General features: G+C 43.9%; 1 protein-coding gene and 1 long non-coding RNA gene across 3 annotated transcripts; one reads left to right on the top strand and one right to left on the bottom strand.

Annotated features, from left to right (window-relative positions):
* The first annotated feature begins 11 nt into the window (after positions 1 to 11).
* Positions 12 to 18631, top strand: vegfc (vascular endothelial growth factor c). Its single transcript, XM_089005964.1, has 8 exons — positions 12 to 887; positions 6997 to 7216; positions 7285 to 7475; positions 11084 to 11214; positions 11451 to 11554; positions 11629 to 11763; positions 12757 to 12958; positions 16730 to 18631. Exons 1-8 carry the CDS (start codon positions 786 to 788, stop codon positions 16839 to 16841), a joined length of 1197 nt encoding a protein of 398 aa, XP_088862090.1. The 5' UTR covers positions 12 to 785; the 3' UTR covers positions 16842 to 18631.
* LOC148903623 (uncharacterized) lies at positions 7485 to 11723 on the bottom strand. 2 transcript variants are annotated; one of them, XR_016116212.1, is made up of 4 exons: positions 11591 to 11723; positions 11419 to 11504; positions 11063 to 11267; positions 7485 to 10209 (listed from the first exon to the last, which is right to left on the bottom strand). It is a non-coding gene; the product is annotated as an uncharacterized LOC148903623 (long non-coding RNA). The 2 variants fall into 2 exon arrangements; XR_016116213.1 differs by having other exon boundaries at positions 11063 to 11212.
* Positions 18632 to 23234: the final 4603 nt, after the last annotated feature.

Below are 23234 nucleotides of genomic sequence, written 5' to 3'. Positions count from 1 at the left end.
CGTCAAAGGCGGGGAGGCAGGGCCGGGGGGTGTTGAGCCTGCCAGTATCAGCAGTTCTGATGCATAAATCAGCCCACGGAGACTCGACTCCGCCCACGAGCAACAAGCTTCCTTCCCACTCTTGGCTTCTTTTTCATTGACTCCTCCAGAACGTCTTCGATCAACACTTGTGCTCACGCGGGCGCCCAAACCGACGTCGGATTTACCGTCTAGCGTTTTTGTTCCAGATTCAAAGGATTTGGGGAGGGGGATCCCTCTCTTCGCCCCGCCAATGCTTTTTCTTTTCTCTTGGATTTTTGTCAAACTCTTTACCCTGAAGGTTTCTTCGGCAAGAGGCGGATGATAATCTGAGGAGACAGAGGAAGGGCCCAGAACCACCCCCCCCCGTCCCTCCTCCCAAAAAAAGGAGAGATAAAGGCGGCGAGAAAGTGTACAAGTGTGAAGGGCGACGACCCCCCCCCCCTCTTCCTCGCCCGTCCACCTGAATGTGGCGAGACGAGACGTGACGTCACGCGCCCACAGACTGAGCCGAGCCCCAGTTCGGACTTTCCGCTCATCATGTTGGATTCGGCTCCGTTCCCACGTTCGAACAACCTGCGCCGGAAGAGCAACTTCGTCCCTGGGTAGAATGACGAGTGGACACTTGTGAGCTCGGGACCCCCCACCCCACACAACCCCCCTCCCGGTGACAACCCTCCTCCTCCTCCTCTTTTTTTCTTCTTCTTCTCCCCCATCACCTTCCTCTGTGCCTGCCTTCACTTCAGCTCGACTCGTTGCTCCTCACTATGTGGATACCAGCTGTCCTGCTATGGATTCTTAATGTCAGCAAACTGTGCTCCGGACAAGACTACATGGACTACTACGCAGCTGGAGACGCCGGAACGCAGGTGACGCTGGGCAACAAACCTATTTTTCTTCCAGGGTTGATGAGCATGCATCATCTGATGGCAATGTAACCATTTCACCATTACGAGAAGAAAATCAATTGTGAAAAGAGGGGAGCTTTTTGGAAATTTGAACCGTCCTGTTTGCATTTGCGAAACTCGCTCCCAAAACATGGATTAATAAGAGTGTAATAGCTTTCGGAATAGGAACCTGACAAAATCAGACAAAATGAGTGTGGCATCAACACAAATCTTGGATTATGAAAATAACGTAACCAAATCTGATACTTTCCCTACTTTTAGTTGACACGTTACATGAAGACTGGACTTTTTCCAGCAACAAATGTCCATCTGACAACACGAAATTAGGACACTTTACAATAAAAACAATACATAAAACAATAAAATAATACATAATAAAACAGCAGATTAAACTAGACCATGAAAGCAAGTTTTTCATGGTCTGAAAAGCTCTGCACCCCATCGTGGTGAGACGGGCAGAGGGCATATACAGAGGTGGAGGGAGGATGAGGATCTGAGGGCCTGGGAGGGAACGGAGATTTGAAGCAGGTCAGACAGATGGAAGGGGGGCAAGGTTATGGATGGCTTTAAATGTAAACAGAAGTATCTTGAAATCAATACGAAGTTTAACAGGGAGTCAGTGGAGCTGCTGGAGGACAGGAGTGATGTGGTGAAAGGAGGGGGTTTTAGTGATGATCCGGGCAGAGGAATTTTGGACTAGTTTGAGTTTATGGAGAAATTTCTGATTGACCCCGAAAAGAAGTGAGTTAGAATAATCGATACGGGAGGTGACGAGACTGTGGATAAGGATAGCAGTGGTGTGAGGGGTGAGAGAGGGACGGAGACGATTGATATTACGGAGGTAGAAATATGCAGACAGAGTTATGTTATTTATATGGGAGTGAATAGATAGTGTGCTATCGAGGATGACACCCAGGCTCTTGACCTGAAGGGCGTGGGGACACGGTAGACTGTCAATGGTGAGAGAGAAACTGTTTGCTTTGTGAAGGGTGGATTTAGTACCGACAAGGTGAAATTCCGTTTTTTAGCTGTTTAGTTTGAGAACGTTATGAGAAAACAAAGATTTAATGTCTGAGAGGCAAAGTGTAAGGGATACAGGTGCAATAGAGGTGTCGGGTTTACTGGACAGGTAGAGTTAATACATTTTGTCCATCTATCGATCAATCCACAGACTCATTTTTGATCAGCTTTATCTTCACAAGGGCTCACGGGGTGCTTCGAGCATCACATATTTCAAAACTGAGTCAAGAGGTAAAGATTCATCACACCAGCACAGTGGGAGATGATCTTATGTCAACATTTCAAACCACCTAAAACAATCCAGGCATAGTGTGTAACTCACAGGTGTCAAAGTCAAGGCCCGGGGCCCAAATCTGGCCCGCCACATCATTTTCTTTGCCCCGCGAAAGTAAATCAAGCATGTGCCATGATGCTTGCTAAAGTCCCAACCAAAATTTCAAATTGTCGCATGTAAAGTCATTATTTCTTATTTCAAATTTGAAGAGTAGTTATTCATTAATTTTTTGGTGGGCTCCATATGTAATATGTGGAGGTTCTAATGGTTTCCCCAAATTCATAACGGGCCCCGAGAGAGAATAAACATTTCTTTTTTTTTTTTTCCCTGCAAAATGAAGAGGCTTCCTTGGTGAGCAAGGTAATTGACAATGCACACAGGCTTTTCACCACCTCTCGTCTGGAGGTCTATGACGTACTTGACTTTGGAGTCAGCCATTCCTCCATTCCATTTGCTCCAGAATGCCGCCGATCCTCTAGCATCCCCTTACTGTCTCCACCCCCCTCTTTTTTTGTTTTGAAGATCCCGTTATTTTCCCATTTTGAAATGGCCCTGCGCCATCCTCAGTTCTGGAGATACGTTCAGCTGGACCACTTTTGTGGTCCTCTCCCCCTCCACTTGTCATAGTTTGTTGCTTTCCCAATGAGTTTTGCTTTGAACTTGCTTTGAACTTTGGATGATACAAGGGGTGGTTGGGTTTAAATGTGCCCTTGAAATACACTTGGCTTCAGTCGAGTGCGTATCCGGGTCCGAGCTCTAAAATATGGACATTTGACAGTTTGGCGGCCACCAAATGTGCAGCCAAAGCACAGCTAACACAGCTATTAGAAATATTCCCAACTTGGCGCAGTTTTATATATATATATATATATATATATATATATATATATATATATATATATATATATATATATATATATATATATATATATATATATATACACACACACGCACAGTGGGACCTCGGTTTACGAACGTTACATTTATGAAACTTTTACCTTGGCATGCGAACTATTTTTCGGGATACACACGGATCTGCCGCAATGAGTGATGTGTCGTTCATGAATGAATTCTTCAAACAAGGAAATGGCGGCAGACTTTTTTTTGTCCTCTATTCCCCGCCCCCAATCGGTTAAAGCCACGTGATTGGTCAAGAACGCAGCAGTGGGGGATCGGGTTACAGACAAAGAGAGTGAGGCGTTCTCCAAAACACAAAATGGCGTCTTTGGTTAAAGCCACGTGATTGGTCAAGAACCCAGCAGTGTGTGTGTGTGTATGTGGGGGGGGGGGGGTTAAACATTAAAGAGACAGGCAGACAGAGAGAGAGAAAAAACACACACACGCGCGCACACACACACACACACACACACACACACACACACACACACACACACACGCGCACACACACACACACACACACACACACACACACACACACACACACACACACACGAAAGGGAGAGGACAGAGCTTGAAACAAAAAAAGGGGGAAAAATCAAGTAAAATTGTGAGAAAAACGGATAGAAAACAGTGAAATTTTGACCCATTTCAACTTTGATAGTCAAAAGCAGAGTGTAGACTCGAAGGTTAAATATCCCATCAATCAGGCTCCACAAATAACGTGCACAAGTCATCTGTACACTTGATGCAAAAAGCTATTAACCCAGCTAAACAGATCACAATTGATGAACTAGATACAATTATCACAGAGAAAGCACCTACAAGGGATCATTCCTCAAGATGGTGAAAGAAGCCTATGTTCCTCATCAAGGGTTTAATGCTGAGGAAACCGGACACACCATTCCATCAAGCCATTAACGATCATCACAAAGGTAAATAAAATGACTTTATTGTACTGTACAGTTTATTTCTTTAATCATAATTTAATTTAGCATTATTTTAATTTATTATACATAAAATAAGTTATGTTTTGTGTAGTTTTAAGGCTTAGAAAATTAGAAAGTAGAAAATCATGTTTTATGGGGACCTGGGACCGGATATTCTCATTTTAATGGTTTCCTATGGGAAATTAATTTTTGGGATACACACTTTTCGCCTTACACACTCTGTCTGGGAACCACTTAAGTTCGTAAGCCAAGGTCCCACTGTATATACCCTTTTGCGTCGTGGCGATCCCACCCGCTCCGCCTCGGCGTCGGTGGACACCCCTCCCTCCCCCCGATTGTCTCGTTCGGATTGACAGCTGGGCGCGGGGCCGCGCCTCCACGCTACAACCACTTCCTTGTTCAGGACAACGGGTACGAAAACGGGACGCTGTCAACTTGTATTTGTACTTTGTATTACCCTAGACTCTCAATATCTTCGTCCGAGCCCCCCTCCCAGTTTTGAAAGGCGTGCATAAATGAAATGTATTATTATTATTGTTGTTCCCTTTCTGCACCACCGTGTGCGAGTTGCTTCTCACCATTGTCGGGTTTCCCATGCCCCCACCCCACTCGTCGTTTTTTGGTATTTTTTATTTTTGATTATTCTCCTGGTCTTCTTTTTGGGACCAGCGCTTTGTGTTGTAGCTTAATAAATCACCCTGCACGGACCGCTGTCTCTGTCGCGTTGCTGGCTGTAGCAGCCGTAGAATTTAAAAAAAAAAAGGTCTGGCGGTCGTGGTCGTAAGTACGGGTGGTCGTAACTCCCGCTGGTCGTAAATCGGATGTTACCTGTATATAATACATTTAATTTATAAGCGCCTTTCAAAACTTTCAAGGATAGGAAAAACAAAGTGCCCCCCACTCTCTCTTCGCACTATAAAATATAATTTGTGTCTTAAATTTGTTGTGTCAACCTCCGTATTCCATTTTACCCTTCTTAACAAGAAGGAAAAGTCATGTAAAAGGAAAAATATTGTCCAATTTACAGTAAAGAATAACAAAAAATAGATATTGTTTAGTCCTTAAAGGACAACCGACACCATTTTTTTGTTTTCTAACTGACATCAGAAAAACGTTTTATAGCATCTAAAATACCCAGGCTGATATTTTTAGTCAAACGCAAAATACCAATAAAAATGACTTAAAGTTGCCCAAAACTGCCACAAATGAGCTCAAAATTGGAGCGATTCAGAAAGTCCCGCCCCCAGTTCGTGACGTCTTGTCAGGATACTCCTTCACAAACTGCCTTGCTCCAGAATCAAAACAATGGCTTCAGAGAGTTCAGATTCGGAATAAGATCCTTTCTTGTTACTCATTCAGTTATGAATATGATTCAAATAGTTCTGAAGAGGAAAGCATAAGTGTTTGCGATCGATTAAAGAAGTCCTTCCGTATCAATTCGAGCCGTGTAAGCAACGCGACGAAACTGGTGAAGGACACGACATATGAAGCATATGCGAAGCTCCGTGAATTAACAATATAACATCAACTTGGGTGATATGTGGCATATAAGGACATGAATAACAAATAATTAGCTACAAGATGTCAACATCAATGCAGATTGTTCGATTCAAAGAAAAGACTGACTGTCGGAATGATACGTACCAGGTTTGACTGTCCTCGAAGCGTCCTTTCGGCTACACCAAAGAGCTCGGTCCCCGTTGTCATCATCTTTGGCTTGGAAGAACTCCATTTTATTCAACAAAATAATTTTCGAACTGGATGATCAGCCTCGAGAGGAGCAGAAACAACACGAGAGGATGACAGCGGTTATCCATCGCTAACTTCGGTTAGCTCCTCTTTCAAGCAGCTGAATGTTTGTCCGATCGGTTTGTTCCACTATTATGACGATTGCTCTCTTTAACCACTGGAAGCAACTTTCTACCCATTGTGAGGCTGAGAGGGTTATCCAAGCGGTTATCCAAGCGGGGATTCGCGCACGCCTGCGAGCTCCTCGTTCGCCTCCGGATTGCGCTCTACTGCTCTGGTCTGTTGGAAATGACTGGTTTGTCCGCTGAGAATTTGTGTAAACATACACCTTCTTTATGCGTGTTACCTCAATTGGCTGCCACACAACGATTCACCATTGCGGTAGTTATTTAGTTTTCCTTCAAATTTCGCGATCAACACAGTGTTTTAAGATGAAACAAAGTACCCAAAATGCACTTTGTATCGCTTTCTCGGTCAGGGGGAGTTCCCTCCGCGATGTCACTTCCTGCATCGGTGTCAAATCAAAAACAAGACTTCATGAATATTCAGCGTGAATTTTAAAATGTAAAATATAGCTATATGCGTTGGAATCTTTAAAATGCGGTCAGTAGAAGTCTTTTGAAGTGATTTTACAAATTATGGACGCAACTTGTCCAGAGGTGTCGTTGTCCTTTAACAGAAAAGATTGAAAGGTCATCAATGTGAATGAAATAAGTAACAAAAAAGTATACTGTTAACATTAAACAAAAGCGTTGCTGCCAACGTCGGATGTCGGCGAACACAAGAAATGTGGCTCTTTGTGACAAAATACAGCGATGGCAGATCCAAATGTCAGATTGTCGGTCCTTCCGACCGAGGGCGCAAGAGTTGAGGTCAGTTTGCCGCCGAGTTCGAAGTTTTACAAAGAGGGACACGCCCCCAAGCACTCATTGTTCCATCGTGACCTCAGCGTCCCACAGCATGTCCCAATCACAAAGAACCAGGGGAAGAAAAAAAAAATGAGCGATTGTGCTTTTTATTTTTTTCCAGGGTTAGGGGAAAAAGACCAATTTTGCACGCATGGAAGTCAACATCACATGCAGTCTGTCCAAACAATTCTTCTGTTATTTGTCTCCAGTTATCATATCGAGAAGGAAAAGTCGTGGTGGAAGGCGACACTCAGAATTTGTCTTCCCCGCAGGCGCCGGCGTCGTTGGACGACCAGGTCAGCTTGCAGAGTGTGGCCACCGTGGATCAGCTGCTGCAGCTTCTCTATCCAGAATACGATCTGCTTCAGCAGTGCCTGAGGAGGAAGGCGTGGCGTGCCGCCTCGGCCGCCCCACCGCTCCATTCCAACCGCGACCACCGTTGGGCGCAGCTCCGGGAGGAGGCGCTTTACAAAGTGGACCACACGCTGGCGGGTAAACCACCATCGCTACGGTCCCCGGAACCGAATCGGGGGCTCATTAACGTGCTCAAACTTCACCAGTCATCCTCGAGGAGATCCGCCGCACCTCCTGTCAGCCCAGGGAGACGTGCATCGAGGTGACTAAAGAGTACCCGGAGTCCACCAGTCAGTTCTACCTCCCCCGCTGCGTGGCGCTGCATCGTTGCGGCGGGTGCTGCACCAACGAAGCCTTTTACTGCACCAACACCAGTCACGCGCTCGTCAACAAGACGGTAAGGACGGACAAATCCGTGCCAGGCCCCCCAGTCCGATACGAACTTTGTTTACCAACCCCGAGGAATGTCGCAAAAGTTCCAGGACTGAACCTTAATTTAGCTGATTTGTTGGTCACGTTTATTCGTGCAAAGGTAGCACTTCTTTGATTCCCACCCACAATTAGATGAAAAAAATGGACTGTACAAAAGTAGTGATACCTGGGCTTATGAACGTCATGGCTAACGAACTTTTCAGTTTACGAATGTAAATTCACGAGAATTTAATCTTGGCATACGAACTATTGTTCGGGATACACACGGAGCGCCACAATGACTGATGTGTCGTTCGCGAACGAGCCCGCTCTCCTAACAAGAAAATGGCAGCCAACTATCTTTTGTCCTCTATTCCCCCCGCCCCCAGTCTTCGGTTAAACCCGCACGTGATTGGTCAAGAACGCAGCAGTGAGGGGGGAGTTACAGAAACACAGAGCTGCAAATGAAAATAGATAGGCAGACAACAGAGAGATAGTGAGAAAATGGATAGAAAACAGTGACATTCTGACTCGTTTCAACTTTATTGATAGTTCAAAGGCAGAGTGTAGACTGCAAGGTTAAAATATTACATCAATCAGGCTCCACAAATAACCCGCACAAGCCATCTGTACACTTGATGCAAAAAGCTATCAACCCAGCTAAACACAACACAATTGATGAGTAACTAGGTAAAATAATCGCAGATAAAGCACGGTAACTTCACTAGGATATTGTCAATCGGCAACCTGGAAGTTCGTCATCCATTGATGATTTCAAGGCTAGCCATAGATGGTTCGACAACTTTAAGTGTCGTACAGGGATTCATAGTGTCATTCGTCATGGTGAGGCAGCCAGTTCTGACGATAAAGCTGCCAAAGCTTACAAGGTATCATTCCTCAAGATGGCCACTCCATTCCATCAAGCCATCACCGACCATCACAAAGGTAAATAAAATGACGTTATTATACAGTAGTTTATTTCTTTAATTACAATACCATAGCAAATTTATTATACATAAAATAAGGTATATTTTGTGTACTTTTAAGCCTTAGAAAATTAGAAAGTAGAAAATTATGTTTTATGGGGACCTGGGAATGGATTATTCTCATTTTAATTGTTTCCTATGGGAAATTATTGTTTGTTATACACACTTTTCGCCTTACACACTGTCTGGGAACCAATTAAGTTCGTAAGCCAAGGTATCACTGTACTCTCTCGTCAAGCTTCTGTTTTCGACCATAATCCGTTCCAGAAACTAGTTCGAAAACCGATATGGTCAACATCACTGTACTCTCTCGTCACTGTACTCTCTCGTCAAGCTTCTGTTTTCGACCATAATCCGTTCCAGAAACTAGTTTGAAAACCGATATGGTCAAAAACCGAAAACACACTTCCCATTATAATCAATGTAATATTTTTTTTTTTTTTTTTTTAATCTTGATCGAACAATACAAACACGCCTGCTCACAATGTAACACCAGCACAATGAGATCCGACACGAGATAGTGACGTAGCAGGAAAAGGAAGGGAGCCGAGTGGTGCATTCAGTATACTCGAGACCCCATAAACGCTTGTAAATGCTTAAAAAACGGATTATTTTGTGGAAAACCGAATTGGTCAAGAACATAGAAGTTCGATAACCAAGGTTTGACTGTATGTATTTAAAAAAAACGTTAAAACTGCCAAATGTTGCGCTTCTTTTTTTCGCCTCCATTACAAGGCTTTCTGTGACAAGTGTCCCAACTGACAGTGGCGGTCTTTAGCTCCACCTTGCTGACACCTCAATCACACGAGAGACTTCCGTGGAATATAATAAAATACACAACCTTGGCGATCTTAGTGTAAATATGTATAAAAAATAGGGGAGGTGTTATTTACGACATGTATTATTATTTACGAGATGTAATTAAACACATCACCACACTTTAGTGGAAACGGGTGGTAACGAACAAGAATGGCAGCCCATGAATCCAACACGTAATTAAAGACTACATTTAATTTACAAATGTTCATAACCCATCTGTTTTATATCACCAAGTAAATGTTTTTGTTCTTAAAAAAAGAATGGAAGCCCGCGACGACCTGCGGGCGAGCGCCAGTAACACAAGTGGCCAAATGAAAAATAAAACGACACGAACAACTAGTGACTATCAAACTCAAAAGAAACAAACATTACCAGCGATACAATATAATATGGCGGGAGCAACGTTGATGTTTCATTCGATCTCCGACTTTGACTGCGCAGGAGACGAGCACTGGATCAACTGAACGTATAAAAACGTTCGCTCGATAAAACGTAAATTAAATAACAGTAAACAAATTAAGCCAGACAGAGAACGAATCGCTGGATTAATTAAGCACAACACAAAAGAAAAACAAAGTAAAATATTTTTTTGAAAATTATAAATGAATGCGACTTACTGACGCAACTTCCTCATAGGATGCCCAAACAAACTGTATAGCGGGAAGCTGGTGACGTACTGTGCATTGGGCATCACTTCCGTAATAATTTAATACATCGCAATGTTCCGTCGATACACACAAGCATACACTAACGGCACAGAAAAAAAAACATGTTTGGAGACAGTGATATTAAGAAGTTGCTCATCCCCCACTCCCCATGCTCCATTACGTTGGAAGGGACTCTCTCTTCTCCTTTGAGTGGCCTCCATCAGTCAGAAACATGTGATTGGCGCTTGGGGCAAATGGCAGCAATTTTCTGGAACAAATAGACATTGAAAGCTACCGTACAAAAGAAGATGAAAAGAATAAACCATATTGTCTTGCAAACGCTGTCGGGAACAAAGATGATTCCATTTCAGAGGCACTTTGGGCTCATTGACTGATCCGCGGATTATCCTCAAGTAACTGTCTGAAAAAAGTTCACTTGATGACATTTTTTTCCTTTTTGGGGTCTACTCCTCTCCTTTTAGTATCTTTATAATTTTTGGTTTCAAAAAGAGATAATTTGAAATAAAAAAATGGTTTGAAAGGGGAGTAAAAGAAGCTATTTTCATGAAACAGCAAAACCCTTCACTAAATCGCCATGGTGGGGTGAGGTTCAATTCGGATCGTTCCTACAACCAACGTCTTAGGCAACTTAGGCTTAGTTATGCTGATGAGGTGATACCAGAGCAAATGAGGCAATCAGGCCTGTCGTAGACCCCATACTCAGGCAGGACAACAGAAGTAATCAGTCGGGACAATAGAAGTAATCAGTGTAGCTGCAGGGAGTAGTCCTCTGCTCCCCCCAACCTGAGAGCAGGGACCAATCATAGCAGAGTCTGGCACCGTCTGGCCAGTAGAGATGTAGGGTCAAAACTACCAGCAAAAAATGTAGTTCTCTGACAAAGCCTCTTGGATAAGAAGCGAAACGTCCGACACCTTCAAAGAAGTACAGATGACAGCTGAAGAAACCTACTCATCGATAGTCACCACATTTTGGCATTGGTTGCAATTTGATTCTAATAATTGTGTTGGCCACGGGTTGATTGCAACACCACGTGGCGTCAATCAATTATTTTACCGAGTGGGGAGTGAAATAAGAGGCTTTCACCGAAGCATTGACTCACAACACGCTTCTGTCCTCGCAGCTGATGGAGCTGTCGCCGCCCAGGATGGAACGTTCTGTCGTCATGGTGACCTTTGTCAATCACACGGTGTGCGAGTGCCTCCCCAAGCGCCCACTTCACTCCATCATCAGACGAGCCGCAACGGACCACCTGTAAGTGACATCAGAGCCACCCCCTCCGTGACCCTTGAGAGGATGAAAGTGGTCTGCAAGATGAATGAATGAAAGAACGTACGAAGCAACCAATCAACCAACGAATAAAGGAACAAACGACGAATCAATGAATGAACCAATGAACGAATCAACCAACCAATGAATGACTGAATGAATGAAAAAAGTAAGTTTTCTCAAACTGACATTGGCGGTCGATGGTGTCCGTGTGCGCGCAGTTGTTCTCCTCCGGCGGCACCCTGTCCTCCGGCGTTCCTGTGGGATCCCGTCAACTGCATGTGCGTGCCAATAGACGCCATTAACTACTCTGAGAAAGAGACAGGTGAGACCCACTTGGATTGTCCTCTCATCATTTTACCATTCCAACTCTTTTCTCTTCTCCGCGGCGTCTTCCAGAGGCTTTGGACTCGGGGCTGCTGGCTCTCTGCGGCCCCAACAGAGTTCTGAAGGAGCCCAGCTGCGAATGCGTCTGTCGAAACGGGCTCACCGAGGCCAGCTGCGGTCCGGGCTGGAAACTGGACCACAACACATGTAAGGGCGGTTTCGGCAGAAGCTTGACACAATTACGCGCAGAGAGAGAAAATGGGGACCGAGACCTGCCCCCAAAAGAGGAAGAAGAGTGGTTTTAGTCTGGAAAAGTAGATTTCATATTCTGGGAAGCGGTCGTAACCTTGCCTATAGTGAACATTCAAAGTACCAGGAGGGAGGGTTGGATGCAAATGAAGTACAATGAACACAAAAAAGTACATAAAAACAAATATCCAAGTAAATGTTTCACAATACAAATGGTTCTTCTTCATGATCAAATGAGATACAGTAAAGTCTCGTTATATCGATATTATCGGGAGTCGGAAAAAATATCGATATAACCGGACTATCGATATATCCAATCCTGCGGCATGTAAATTTTCTCCTTGCGTTCATAGAAATAGTATCGTAATAAGCAGTACTATCGATATAACAGATATCGATATAACGAGACTTTACTGTATTTCAAATTTCCCCAAGAGGTAGCCGGGTACGACAGCTAAAGCAGATCTATCTATCTATCCATCTATCTATCCATCCATCCATCAAACCATCCATCCATGCTAGTTAGCTAGCTATCGAATCTATCTCTCTATAGCTATCTATCAGCTAGCCAGCTAAGTATCAAAAACTATATCAGCTAGCTAACTGTCAAAAACTATATCTATCAGCTAGCTAGTTATCTCTCGATCCATTCAATTATCTACCAGCTAGCTAGTTATCTCTAGCTATCTATCCAACTATCTCTCTCTCTCTCTCTCTCTCTCTCTCTCTCTCTCTCTCTCTCTCTCTCTCTCTCTCTCTCTCTCTCTCTCTCTCTCTCTCTCTCTCTCTCTCTCTCTCTCTCTCTCTCTCTCTCTCTCTCTCACCTCCATCCCCCCCTCCCTGTCCACGTGCGTCTCTTGCACCTTCGCTTCCTCGACCACTATGACTCGTTTCCTATTAATTAGTTGGAGTTTGTCTGCCATCTTATCGAGCGTTTGGCTTTTCCGGTAGGTGAATGTCAGTGCCAAGGTCAAGGCGGGGGCAAGTGGTGCCCGATCGGCCAACGCTGGGACGACGAGCTGTGCGGCTGCGTATGCGCCGCCCGCTGTCCTGGGAATCAGCCCCTCAACCCTGACACCTGCTTGTGTCAGTGCCGAGAAAGTCCACAATCGTGTCTACGGCAAGGCAAGAGGTTCAATCCCAACACCTGCAGGTGAGGCCGTTTAAAAAAAAAAATAATCAGCCGTTTTATCTTGAAAAGCACTCGCTTCCTTTGTCCTTTAAAAAGTTTAAAATGAAAACGTATCCAGTGAACATTTGTTCAATTGTTATTCTTTGCGAACATAGCATCGGTTTTTTTGGGTTGACGTTAGCAAAGCAGTGGAAACATGTTTTGATGGCATAAAAGCGGAGCCAACACTGCATTTTTCCCCCGCCCAGCGACGAAGACGATGCAAGCGAATAAAGGAGGGAAACTATTTTCACAAGTCATTTTTTTGGGGAGTGCCAAGAGCTCCAAATCTTATAAAGACTTCGTTTTGAGGATGGGGATGAAATGGTGAATTGTAGGGGTTTTTTTTTTACTCGTTTTCCTGCACTTGTATGCCCAGCACTTTGTTCTTTTTCATCTTTTACTCTGCGACACATGGCTGACTTGCGACACATGGCTGACGACAGACCTTCTCCAAGAAAATTTCTTCCGATGTTTCCTTTTATGGACGCGAGACGTCCCAAGCCCTGCGTTCTTCGCAGCGAGTGTGCGCTGCTGTTCCCACAGCTCGCGTTTAAGAGGCCTCTGACCCGAGAGGCCCAAACTCGATGACAGTGAGCAGAGCCCGGCGGCCATCGGCCTGCTGCCGAGATGGATGGAGTGACGGCAGCCAAAGAAAAACATACAACGGGATGGGAGCCGAGCCGGGGAATGGGAAGGGGGGTCAGATGTGAACGCGATTAGTCTCGCCGGACGTTCTCAGGCGCTGTTTGTCAGGCTCGGCTGGAAAAGGCCACAAAAAAGATGGATTTGTGACCAAAAGTTATGTCGCCCATGTATCTTTTTGAAGAGCTTTTATTTCAACTCTGACAGAGGAGAAGCTTACTCCCTAATTCCCCCCACTCCCCAAAAATAAATAAAGAATTATCTATCAATCTAATCACATACCCCCATACTGGATGTAACCCCAAATCATGATTTTTCCGGATTTTTCTGATGAATCGTCCATTGAACTGAATCCCAATGGCCGCAAATACTTCAGAAGACCTGTTGGAACTCGCATGGACCCAAGATTCACCCAGAAAACAGTCAAGTTTGGTGGAGGAAAAATCATGGTTTGGGGTTACATCCAGTATGGGGGTGTGGGTGAAGTATCAAGAAATTCTTGGTGCCCATTACATCCCAAACCGCAAGAGAGGGCAAATTCTGCAGCAGGATGGTGCTCCTTCTCATACTTCAGCCTCCACATCAAAGTTCCTGAAAGCAAAGGAGGGCAGGGTGCTCCAGATTGGCGAGCCCAGTCACCAGACATGAAGGTTATTGAACATGTGTGGAGTAAGATGAAGGAATGCTTGGAAGATGAAACCGAAGAATCTTGATGAACTCTGGGAGTCCTGCAAGACTGCTTTCTTTGCCATTCCAGATGACTTCATCAACAAGGTAATTGAGTCATTGCCGAGACGTATGGCTGCAGTCCTCCAAGCTCAAGGGAGCCATACACCATATTAATTCTTTTTCTAAGGCATCATGACTATGTTCTGGCGTTATTGTAGCATATTTGTGTATTCAAAATGAAATACATGTATAATTTCAACATTATTTTTGAATGCGCCAAGACTTTTGTCCAAGCAAAATCTGACCTTTTTGTCCTAATTAAATAATAAAACTCAATGAATGATACAAAAATTTATTTTGGTATAATAAGCATAATCAAGAGATTCAGACCACGGATGTTAAGACCCGAAAACTCCTCACCATGCACGGAGGGTTCCATCCCAAGTCCAGCACCCTGAGACTGTACACAAGCCGTAAGGAAGGAGGCCGGGGATTAGTGAGTGTGAGAGCCATTGTCCAGGATGAAACATCCACACTCCATGAATACATCAAAGAGAAGGCTCCAACGGATTATGTACTCAGAGAATGTCTCAGACAATTGGGAACAAAGGATGAGGTGCTGGAAGAGGGACGATCATGGGAGGTAAAGCCCGTACACGGGATGTACCACCGAACCATTACTGAAGTGGCTGATCTCAAGTGGTCCTAGAGAGGACTGGCCTAAAGGACAGCACAGAGGCACTCATCCTGGCTGCTCAAGAGCAGGCCCTGAACACCAGAGCCATAGAGGCACGGATATACCACACCAGGCAAGACCCACGGTGTAGGTTGTGCAAAGATGCACCTGAGACAACCCAACACATTACTGCAGGGTGTAAGATGCTGGCAGGGAAAGCCTACATGGAGCGCCATAACCAGGTGGCTGGCATAGTCTACCGAAACTTCTGTGCGGAGTATGGACTGGAAACCCCAAGGTCAAAATGGGAAACAGCTCCCAAGGTGGTGGAGAATGACCGAGCAAAGATCCTGTGGGACTTCCAGATACAGACTGACAAGATGGTAATGGCCAACCAACCAGATATCGTGGTCATAGATAAAGGGCAAAGGAAAGCCGTTGTCGTGGATGTAGTGGTCCCGAGTGATGGAAACATCAGAAAGAAGGAACATGAGAAACTCGACAAATACCAAGGGCTCAGAGAGGAGTTGGAGAGAGCCTGGAAGGTAAAGGTGACAGTCGTGCCTGTGGTGGTCGGAGCACTCGGGCCAGTGACCCCCAAACTGGGACGAGTGGTTGCAACAGATCCCGGGAACAACATCGGATATCTCGGTCCAGAAAAGCGCAGTGCTGGGAACAGCACGGATACTGCGCAGAACCCTCAAGCTTTCTGGCCTCTGGTAGTGGACCCGAGCTAAAATGGGGGACAGACACCACGCATGGGGGTGAGTTGAGGATACCTCGGCTTACGAATGCTATAGCTAACGAACCTTTTGCCTCACGAACATTAAATTCGCGAGAATACAATCTTGGCATACAAACTATTATTCAGGAAACACACGGAGAGCCAACAACAATGAGTGATGTGTCGTTCGCGAACGAGCCGGTGCTTGGAGCGCCTGAAATGGCAGCCTGCTATTTTTCACTCTATTCCCCGACCCCAGTCTTTGGTTAAAGGCAGAGTGTTGAAAGGTTAAAATATCCCATCAATCAACGCTCCACAAATACAAGCAAGGGAACCAGCTATTAATGAAGTTTCTAGTGTGTCTGCCTGCATCTGTTGCTGTTGCGATATCACAACTTCTAAAACTACTTTACTATACTGTACAGTTTATTTCTTTAATTACAATACCATAGCACATTTATTATCCATAAAATAAGGTATATTGTGTGTATTTGTAAGGCTTATTTAGTTGAACATTATGTTTTATGGGACCTGAGAACGGATTATTCTCATTTTAATGGTTACCTATGGGAAATTAATGTTTGGAATACACACTTTTCGCCTTACACACACTTTCTGGGGACCAATTAAGTTCTTAAGCCAAGGTATCACTATATATATATATATATATATATATATATATATATATATATATATATATATATATATATATATATATATATATATATATATATATGCGCCACATTTTTCATGCATTTGTGAATTTGATACGCTCCAGGTTGCTTTGTCAAACGTTAAAAAAAGAACATAAGTTTCAACACCTCAGTATGCTTGAGTGTTCCAAAGTGCAAATGTCATTCCTTTTGGGATTTCTGCAGGAATATATAAAGCAACGCTATGAATCGCTTCATCAGCGTTCGCATTTGTGATATTACACCGTGAACATGACCCCCCCCCTGCCCCCACGCATTTTTTTCACAATGTTCCACCCCGAGTGGGGACTAATTGAATTTTTTTCTCTTGTCACACATTTTTTCAGTTGCTACAGGTTACCATGCAGGACCCCCAAACGCGCTTGCCTCTCTGGCTTTTACTATAGCCACCAGGTGTGCCAGTGCATCCCCAACTACATGAAGCCCGAGTGGAATTAGCCGGTTTGAGTCGGGTCCGCGCCAGTCGAAGACGATGTTCAAACCATGGGAAACTTGCGGCCCGACGCCACAAAAGGCGCCGGGAGGTGGAGCGCAACAACAAATGAACGGCTATTGGATTACTGCAGACCTCGTCATGAGTCCCCCCTCGACCCCCCTCCTCCCAAGAATCCTTTTGTCCCATGGGTGGATGTAATGTCAGAAGAGGAAATGAGATGGATGTGACTCACATGGGTTGGGCGCGCGGGCTCCGGTCCAATCGCAGCCGGCAGATAGGTCAAAAGGTCAGATGGGGGCCGTCCGACAGCTTCCGGGGCCGCCTTCGCTACATGCTGCGACACGCTGAGGCAAATACGCACCGAGGCTTTTCCTTGAAAAGGATAGCGGAAGAGAACCACACGGTCGATTCCTGATGAGAGACGCTCCAGGCGATTTTGGTGTCCATGTGGAAGCATTCAGCGTCGCAAAGACGTGGCGGTCCACTCGTCCGCCTTGTAACTCCTGAATGTCGATTTGTGTCACTTTTTACATTTTTTCCCCCTCTCCTTTTTATGTTGAAGTCTTTCACTTGGAAAAAGGCAACACGCTTCCTGCTGTCGGGCTGATTTTCAGCTTTTACTCTTAATTTAAATGACCCCAGGGCAATATTAAAATGTAAATATTTAATTTCTTCATATTTAAAAGAAAATGTCTTCTCCTGTTGTGTGAAATAATGTATTTAAGGCAAACCTCCCCCCCCCCGGGGGTTAATTTTGATTGGACATGCTGCCAACGGCACAAAAACAAATCCCATCTCAGCCATTAAATCCAATTTCAGCAGCTAAAAAAGGCAACAAGTCCGAATTGCATCATTTTCACTTTCTTTAAATTCGCCCCCCCAACCCCCCCTCAATGAAACAATCCGAAAAACGTAGTTCTCATTATCAAAACCAGAAAACCTTGCCATGTGAAAATGACAGCACACAAGAGACCTGCTGGTGGTGATCCAGCTTGAGCTAGCTTCAGGCTCCACCTGGTGGCGCAGATTCGTTTCAACCTTTCACTGCTCTTAAAGAGAATAATTAAAATAAATAAGACACTAAAAAACTTGATGAAAACTGAAGGCAAGAGTGTCAGTCATTTTTTGCGGCGGGTCACATTGTAGTTACGGTTTCCTGTCGAGGGCCGTTATGATTTTGGGGAAGCCATTAGAATGTTTCATCCCCTCCACACATTATATATAGTGGTACACATCAAATGAATGAATAACTATTTTTCATATCAGAGGTAATAAATAATGACCGTTATTGTGGTTCACATTTTGAAATTTTTGTTGGAATTCAAGGACAACCGACACAATTTTTTTGTTTCCGAACTGACATCAGAAAAACGTTTTATAGCATCTAAAATACCCAAAAACACGCAGGCTGATATTTTTAATCAAATGCAAAACACCAATAAAAATGACTTATGCCACAAAATGAGCTCGGAACTGGGCAGATTCAGAAAGTCCCGCCCCCTTGTTTGTGACGTCACTATTGGTCACTCACTGCCTTGCTCCAGATTCAAAACAATGGTTTCAGAGTTCAGATTTGGAGAACATGCTTTCTTGTTACTCATCCAGTTATGAATATAATTCAAATAGTTCTGAATAGCAAAGCAGAAATGTTTGCAATCGATTAAAGAAGTCCTTGGCGCACAAGCTCCGTTGGAAATGGCTGATTTGTCCGCTGGAAATTTGTGTAAACTTACACATTCTTTATGCTTCGATGAGAAGGTTTCTTCAGCCGTCATCTGTACAAAAGTACTGCATCATTTTCTGTACTTTTGTACAGATGACGGCTGAAGAAACCTTCTCATCGATGGACCACTCCTGTACGACTGAGAGCTTACACAGACGTATTCTTTATGCTTGTTAACGCAATTGGCTGCGACACACGACGATTCACCATGGCGTTATTTATGAAGTTTTCCTTCTAATTTTGCCATCAACATGGATCAACACGATGTTTTCAGACCAAACAAAGTACCCAAAATGTATTGTGTGTCATTTTCTCAGTCACGGCGTTGCCTCCGTGGCGTCACGTAGGGGATCGTCATCAACTCGAAAACAAGACTTCCTGAATGAGCACAAGTCTCAAAACGTAAAATATAGCTATATGCGGTGGAGTCTTTGTAAAATGCACTCAGTAGAAGTCATTTAAAATTATTTTACAAATTATGGACACAACTTCTCCAGAGGTGTTGGTTGTCCTTTAAGTAAGCAATATGGCACATGACATGCTTAAGTTGCTTTCGCGGGCCGAATAAAATGACATGGCAGGCCACATGTGACTGAAAGGACAACAGGCACCTCTCGACAAGTTGCGTCCATAATTTGTAAAATCACTTCAAATGACTTCTACTGATCGCATTTTACAGAGATTGCACCACATATAGCTATACATGTATTTTCTCATCTCATTTTCCGTACCGCTTATTCCTCATTAGGGTCGCGGGGGTTGCTGGAGCCTATCTCAGCTGTCTTCGGGCACGAGGCAGGGTACACCCTGAATTGGTTGCCAGCCAATCGCAGGGCACACAAAGACATACAACAGTCACTCTCACACTCACACCTAGGGACAATTTGGAGTGGTCAATCTGCCTCCCATGCATGTTTTTGGAGTGTGGGAGGAAACCGGAGGACCCGGAGAAAACCCACGTGGGTCGGGACCGGGACGCGAACCGGCGACCTCTGCACTGTGAGGCCGGTGTGCTAACCACTCGGCTACCGGGCCGCCCATATATATATATATACAGTAAAGTCTCGTTATATCGATTATATCGATAGCACTGCTACTACGATACTATTTCTATGAATGCAAGGAGAAAATTTACATGCCGCAGGATCGGATATATCGATAGCCCGGTTATATCTATATTTTTTTCAGACTCCCGAGAATATCGATATAACGAGACTTTACTGTATATATATATATATATATATATATATATATATATATATATATATACACATACACATACACATACACATACACATACACACACACACACACACACACACACACACACACACACACACACACACACACACACACACACACACACACACTATTAATGTGATCTCATCTTTCATCTCATTTTCCGTACCTTATTTATTATTATTTCCTCATTAGGGTCGCGGGGGTTGCTGGAGCCTATCTCAGCTGTCTTCGGGGACGGGGCGGGGGACACCCTGAATTGGTTGCCAGCCAATCGCAGGGCACACAAAGACATACAACAGTCACTCTCACACTCACACCTAGGGACAATTTGGAGTGGTCAATCTGCCTGCCATGCATGTTTTTGGAGTGTGGGAGGAAACCGGCGGACCCGGAGAAAACCCACGCGGGTCCGGGGAGAACATGCAAACTCCACACAGGGAGGCCGGACCGGGACGCGAACCGGCGACCTCTGTACTGTGAAGCCGGTGTGCTAACCACTCGACCGACTCTGGCCGCTACAATGCAGCAATGTTGAGTGAATGTATCGTGGAATTCTTTGGGCCAAAAGTAATTCTATTTACGGTTAATCTGCTTATCTTCGGCTAGTAATACGAATTTCGATCAAGTCAAGGCGGACCATCCTAATTCGAGCCGATGTGCGGAGTTTTCGCATGTGACTGATTGACGCCATTTCGGGTCGAGACAAATTATGCTGCCGCGCCTCCGGCGGACGTATTGTAAGACCGGGGAAGTTCCAGAAGGAGATTCTTCAGAAGGAATGAAGTCCTGGAAGTACGGGTGCGAGGGTTGGCGAAAAATTGATTTATTAATTATTGATTTATTAATTTGGAGTCAGACGATTATGTGTTTTTTGTTTAATTGCAGCTGCAATAGATCATGGATTACCGTAACATTAATGCATTCATCAACACCAGCGCGTTATCAGGGTTTCCCGGGGGGTTTCATTGTCCGAGGGCACTCCGTGGGGACAGAGAGGGGTCGGCTGAGGGGGGGCCATTTGGAGGAGCTGTCTGTCCGTGACTTGTCTTTTTTCCTGTCTTTTATCTTGTGTCTCAATGTCTTCCCTTTTGTATATTTCATTGTGTACTTCCATGTATGTGCGTGCATTGTATTTGTGTATTTTTGTGTATGTGCGCGTGTTGTGTGATAGTCGCTGTAACAAGGGGAGGGGGGGACAAGGGGGGGTTGCCCAGAGAGAGCGGGCAAATGGGGATAAAAGTGCTTCCAGGGGTGAAAGAGAGCAATCGCCAATATGTATATGAATAAACCGATCGGACAAGCATCCAGCTGCTGTTAGCTTGGAGCCGTAAAGCACCCGCCGGAGGGGAACGAGGAGCTAACTGGAGTTAGCGATTTGCCGCTTGGATAACCACGGTCATCATCTCGTGTTGTTTCTGCTCCTCTCGAAACTGATCATCCAGCTCGTAAGTTATTTTGTTGTACATATATAAGTAAAATGGAGCTCTTCCAAGCCTAAAATAACATTCTTCAGAATGGGGACCGAGCTCTTTGGTGTAGCCGAATGGACGCTTCGATGTCAAACCTGGTACGTATCATTCCGACGGTCAGTATTTTCTTTGAATCGAACACGAATGCTTTTCTTGACCACATGATTAAATTCTCGATTTGATGTGAATTGCAATTCGCTACAATGTTCTTATTATGAAGTCCATTGTATAGTAGGCCATTCATACGTAAGTTCGTAACTTTTCATCTTGAAAGTTGAAACAACTTTTTGCATGCACAACAATTAAACAATCTACATTGATGTTGACATCTTGTACCTTATTTTTTATTCATGTCCTTATATCAGGGATGACAATGATGAGATGAGAAAAAAGTCTGAAAAAAGGCGGGCACACACATACGGTTTATATATATATATATATATACATATATATATATATATACACAGTAAAGTCTCGTTATATCGATATCGGTTATATCGATAGCACTGCTTATTACGATACTATTTCTATGAACGCAAGGAGAAAATTTACATGCCGCAGGATCGGATATATCGATAGTGCGGTTATATCTATATTTTTTCACCCGAGAATATTGATATAACGAGACTTTACTGTGTGTGTGTGTATATATATATATATATATATATATATATATATATATATATATATATATATATATATATATATACAGTAAAGTCTCGTTATATCGATATTCAAGGGAGTCCGAAAAAATATCGATATAACCGGGACTATCGATATATCCGATCCTGCGCCGAACTGCATTAAACAAAAGCCGCCAAAAGAGGGCAGCCAAGCGCCATATAAGAAACGGAGCTGGCCATTAGCTCCCTTTTTTTTTGGGTGAGAGATGTTCCCCCAATGTTGCCTCAAAATGGCACATATAATTCTTTAATGATTGTAAACATGTATGCTTTAATCTTCAGAACTACAGTGTATTTGAAACATATTCATAACTGGATGTGTAACAAGAAAGCATATTATCCGAATCTGAAGCCATTGTTTGGATTCACAAGCAATGCAAGACGTCTTGGCGTGAAGTCATTTTTATTTGCATTTGAATAAAAAGTGACATCGGCTGTCCTTTAATACACAGTATGGAATGTTAATAATTTTCAAAATCATCGCGCTTCAGCAGACAAAACAAGAAACATTGTTGCAAAAAACGATTGCATTCATATACAGTACAGTGGGCATGTACATAACACAACAGGGAAACTGCAACGCTTACATCTTACTGTATTATGTATACAATTTAAAAAAGTCATCAATCTTCTTCTGCTTCCCATTTTTACCTTTTAACACAAACACTTCAATCTCGTCTGCTACACACGAGCTAGCGTCTGAAAATGAAAATGGCTCTGCTACATGGGTGCTGGGCACGTAACCAAGTCACCTGACCAAGTCGACCAATGGCGCGACTGATGGCGTGACACGTAACCAAGACATGTGACCAAGTTGACCAATGGCGCGACCGATGGCGTGTCACGTGACAAAGTCACACGGCCAAGTCGACCAATAGCGCGACCGATGGCGCGACCGATGGTGGCTCACGTAACAAGACACGTGACCAAGTTGACCAATGGCGCGACGGATATATCGATATAAACAACAAAAATGGCCGGCGGGGGATGAAAAGGAGCACCGTAATAACCGGATTATCTTAATAACCGGGTATCGTACTAAACGGTACTAATTATACATAAAAAGACTAGAAATGTGCAAGGGAAATGAAAATAGTATCGTAATAAGCGGTGCTATCGATATAACCGATATCGATATAACGAGACTTTACTGTATATATATATATATATATATATATATATATATATATATATATATATATATATATATATATATATATACACACACACACACACCTCTCATCTCATTTTCCGTACCGCTTATTCCTCATTAGGGTC

This window comes from Hippocampus bargibanti, linkage group LG01 (genome assembly GCF_051943395.1).
Source record: "Hippocampus bargibanti isolate YZ-2025 linkage group LG01, ASM5194339v1, whole genome shotgun sequence".
Lineage (NCBI taxonomy): Eukaryota > Metazoa > Chordata > Actinopteri > Syngnathiformes > Syngnathidae > Hippocampus > Hippocampus bargibanti.
Note: the sequence above shows the minus strand (reverse complement) of the source record. Positions and strands in the feature narration are given on the sequence as shown.

Coding starts and splice junctions, on each gene's coding strand:
- vegfc (XM_089005964.1), top strand. CDS start 786: ATGTGGATACCAGCTGTCCTGCTATGGATTCTTAATGTCAGCAAACTG. Junction 11,215..11,450: donor CGAGCCGCAACGGACCACCT/GTAAGTGACATC, acceptor GTGTGCGCGCAG/TTGTTCTCCTCCGGCGGCAC. Junction 12,959..16,729: donor TTCAATCCCAACACCTGCAG/GTGAGGCCGTTT, acceptor ACATTTTTTCAG/TTGCTACAGGTTACCATGCA.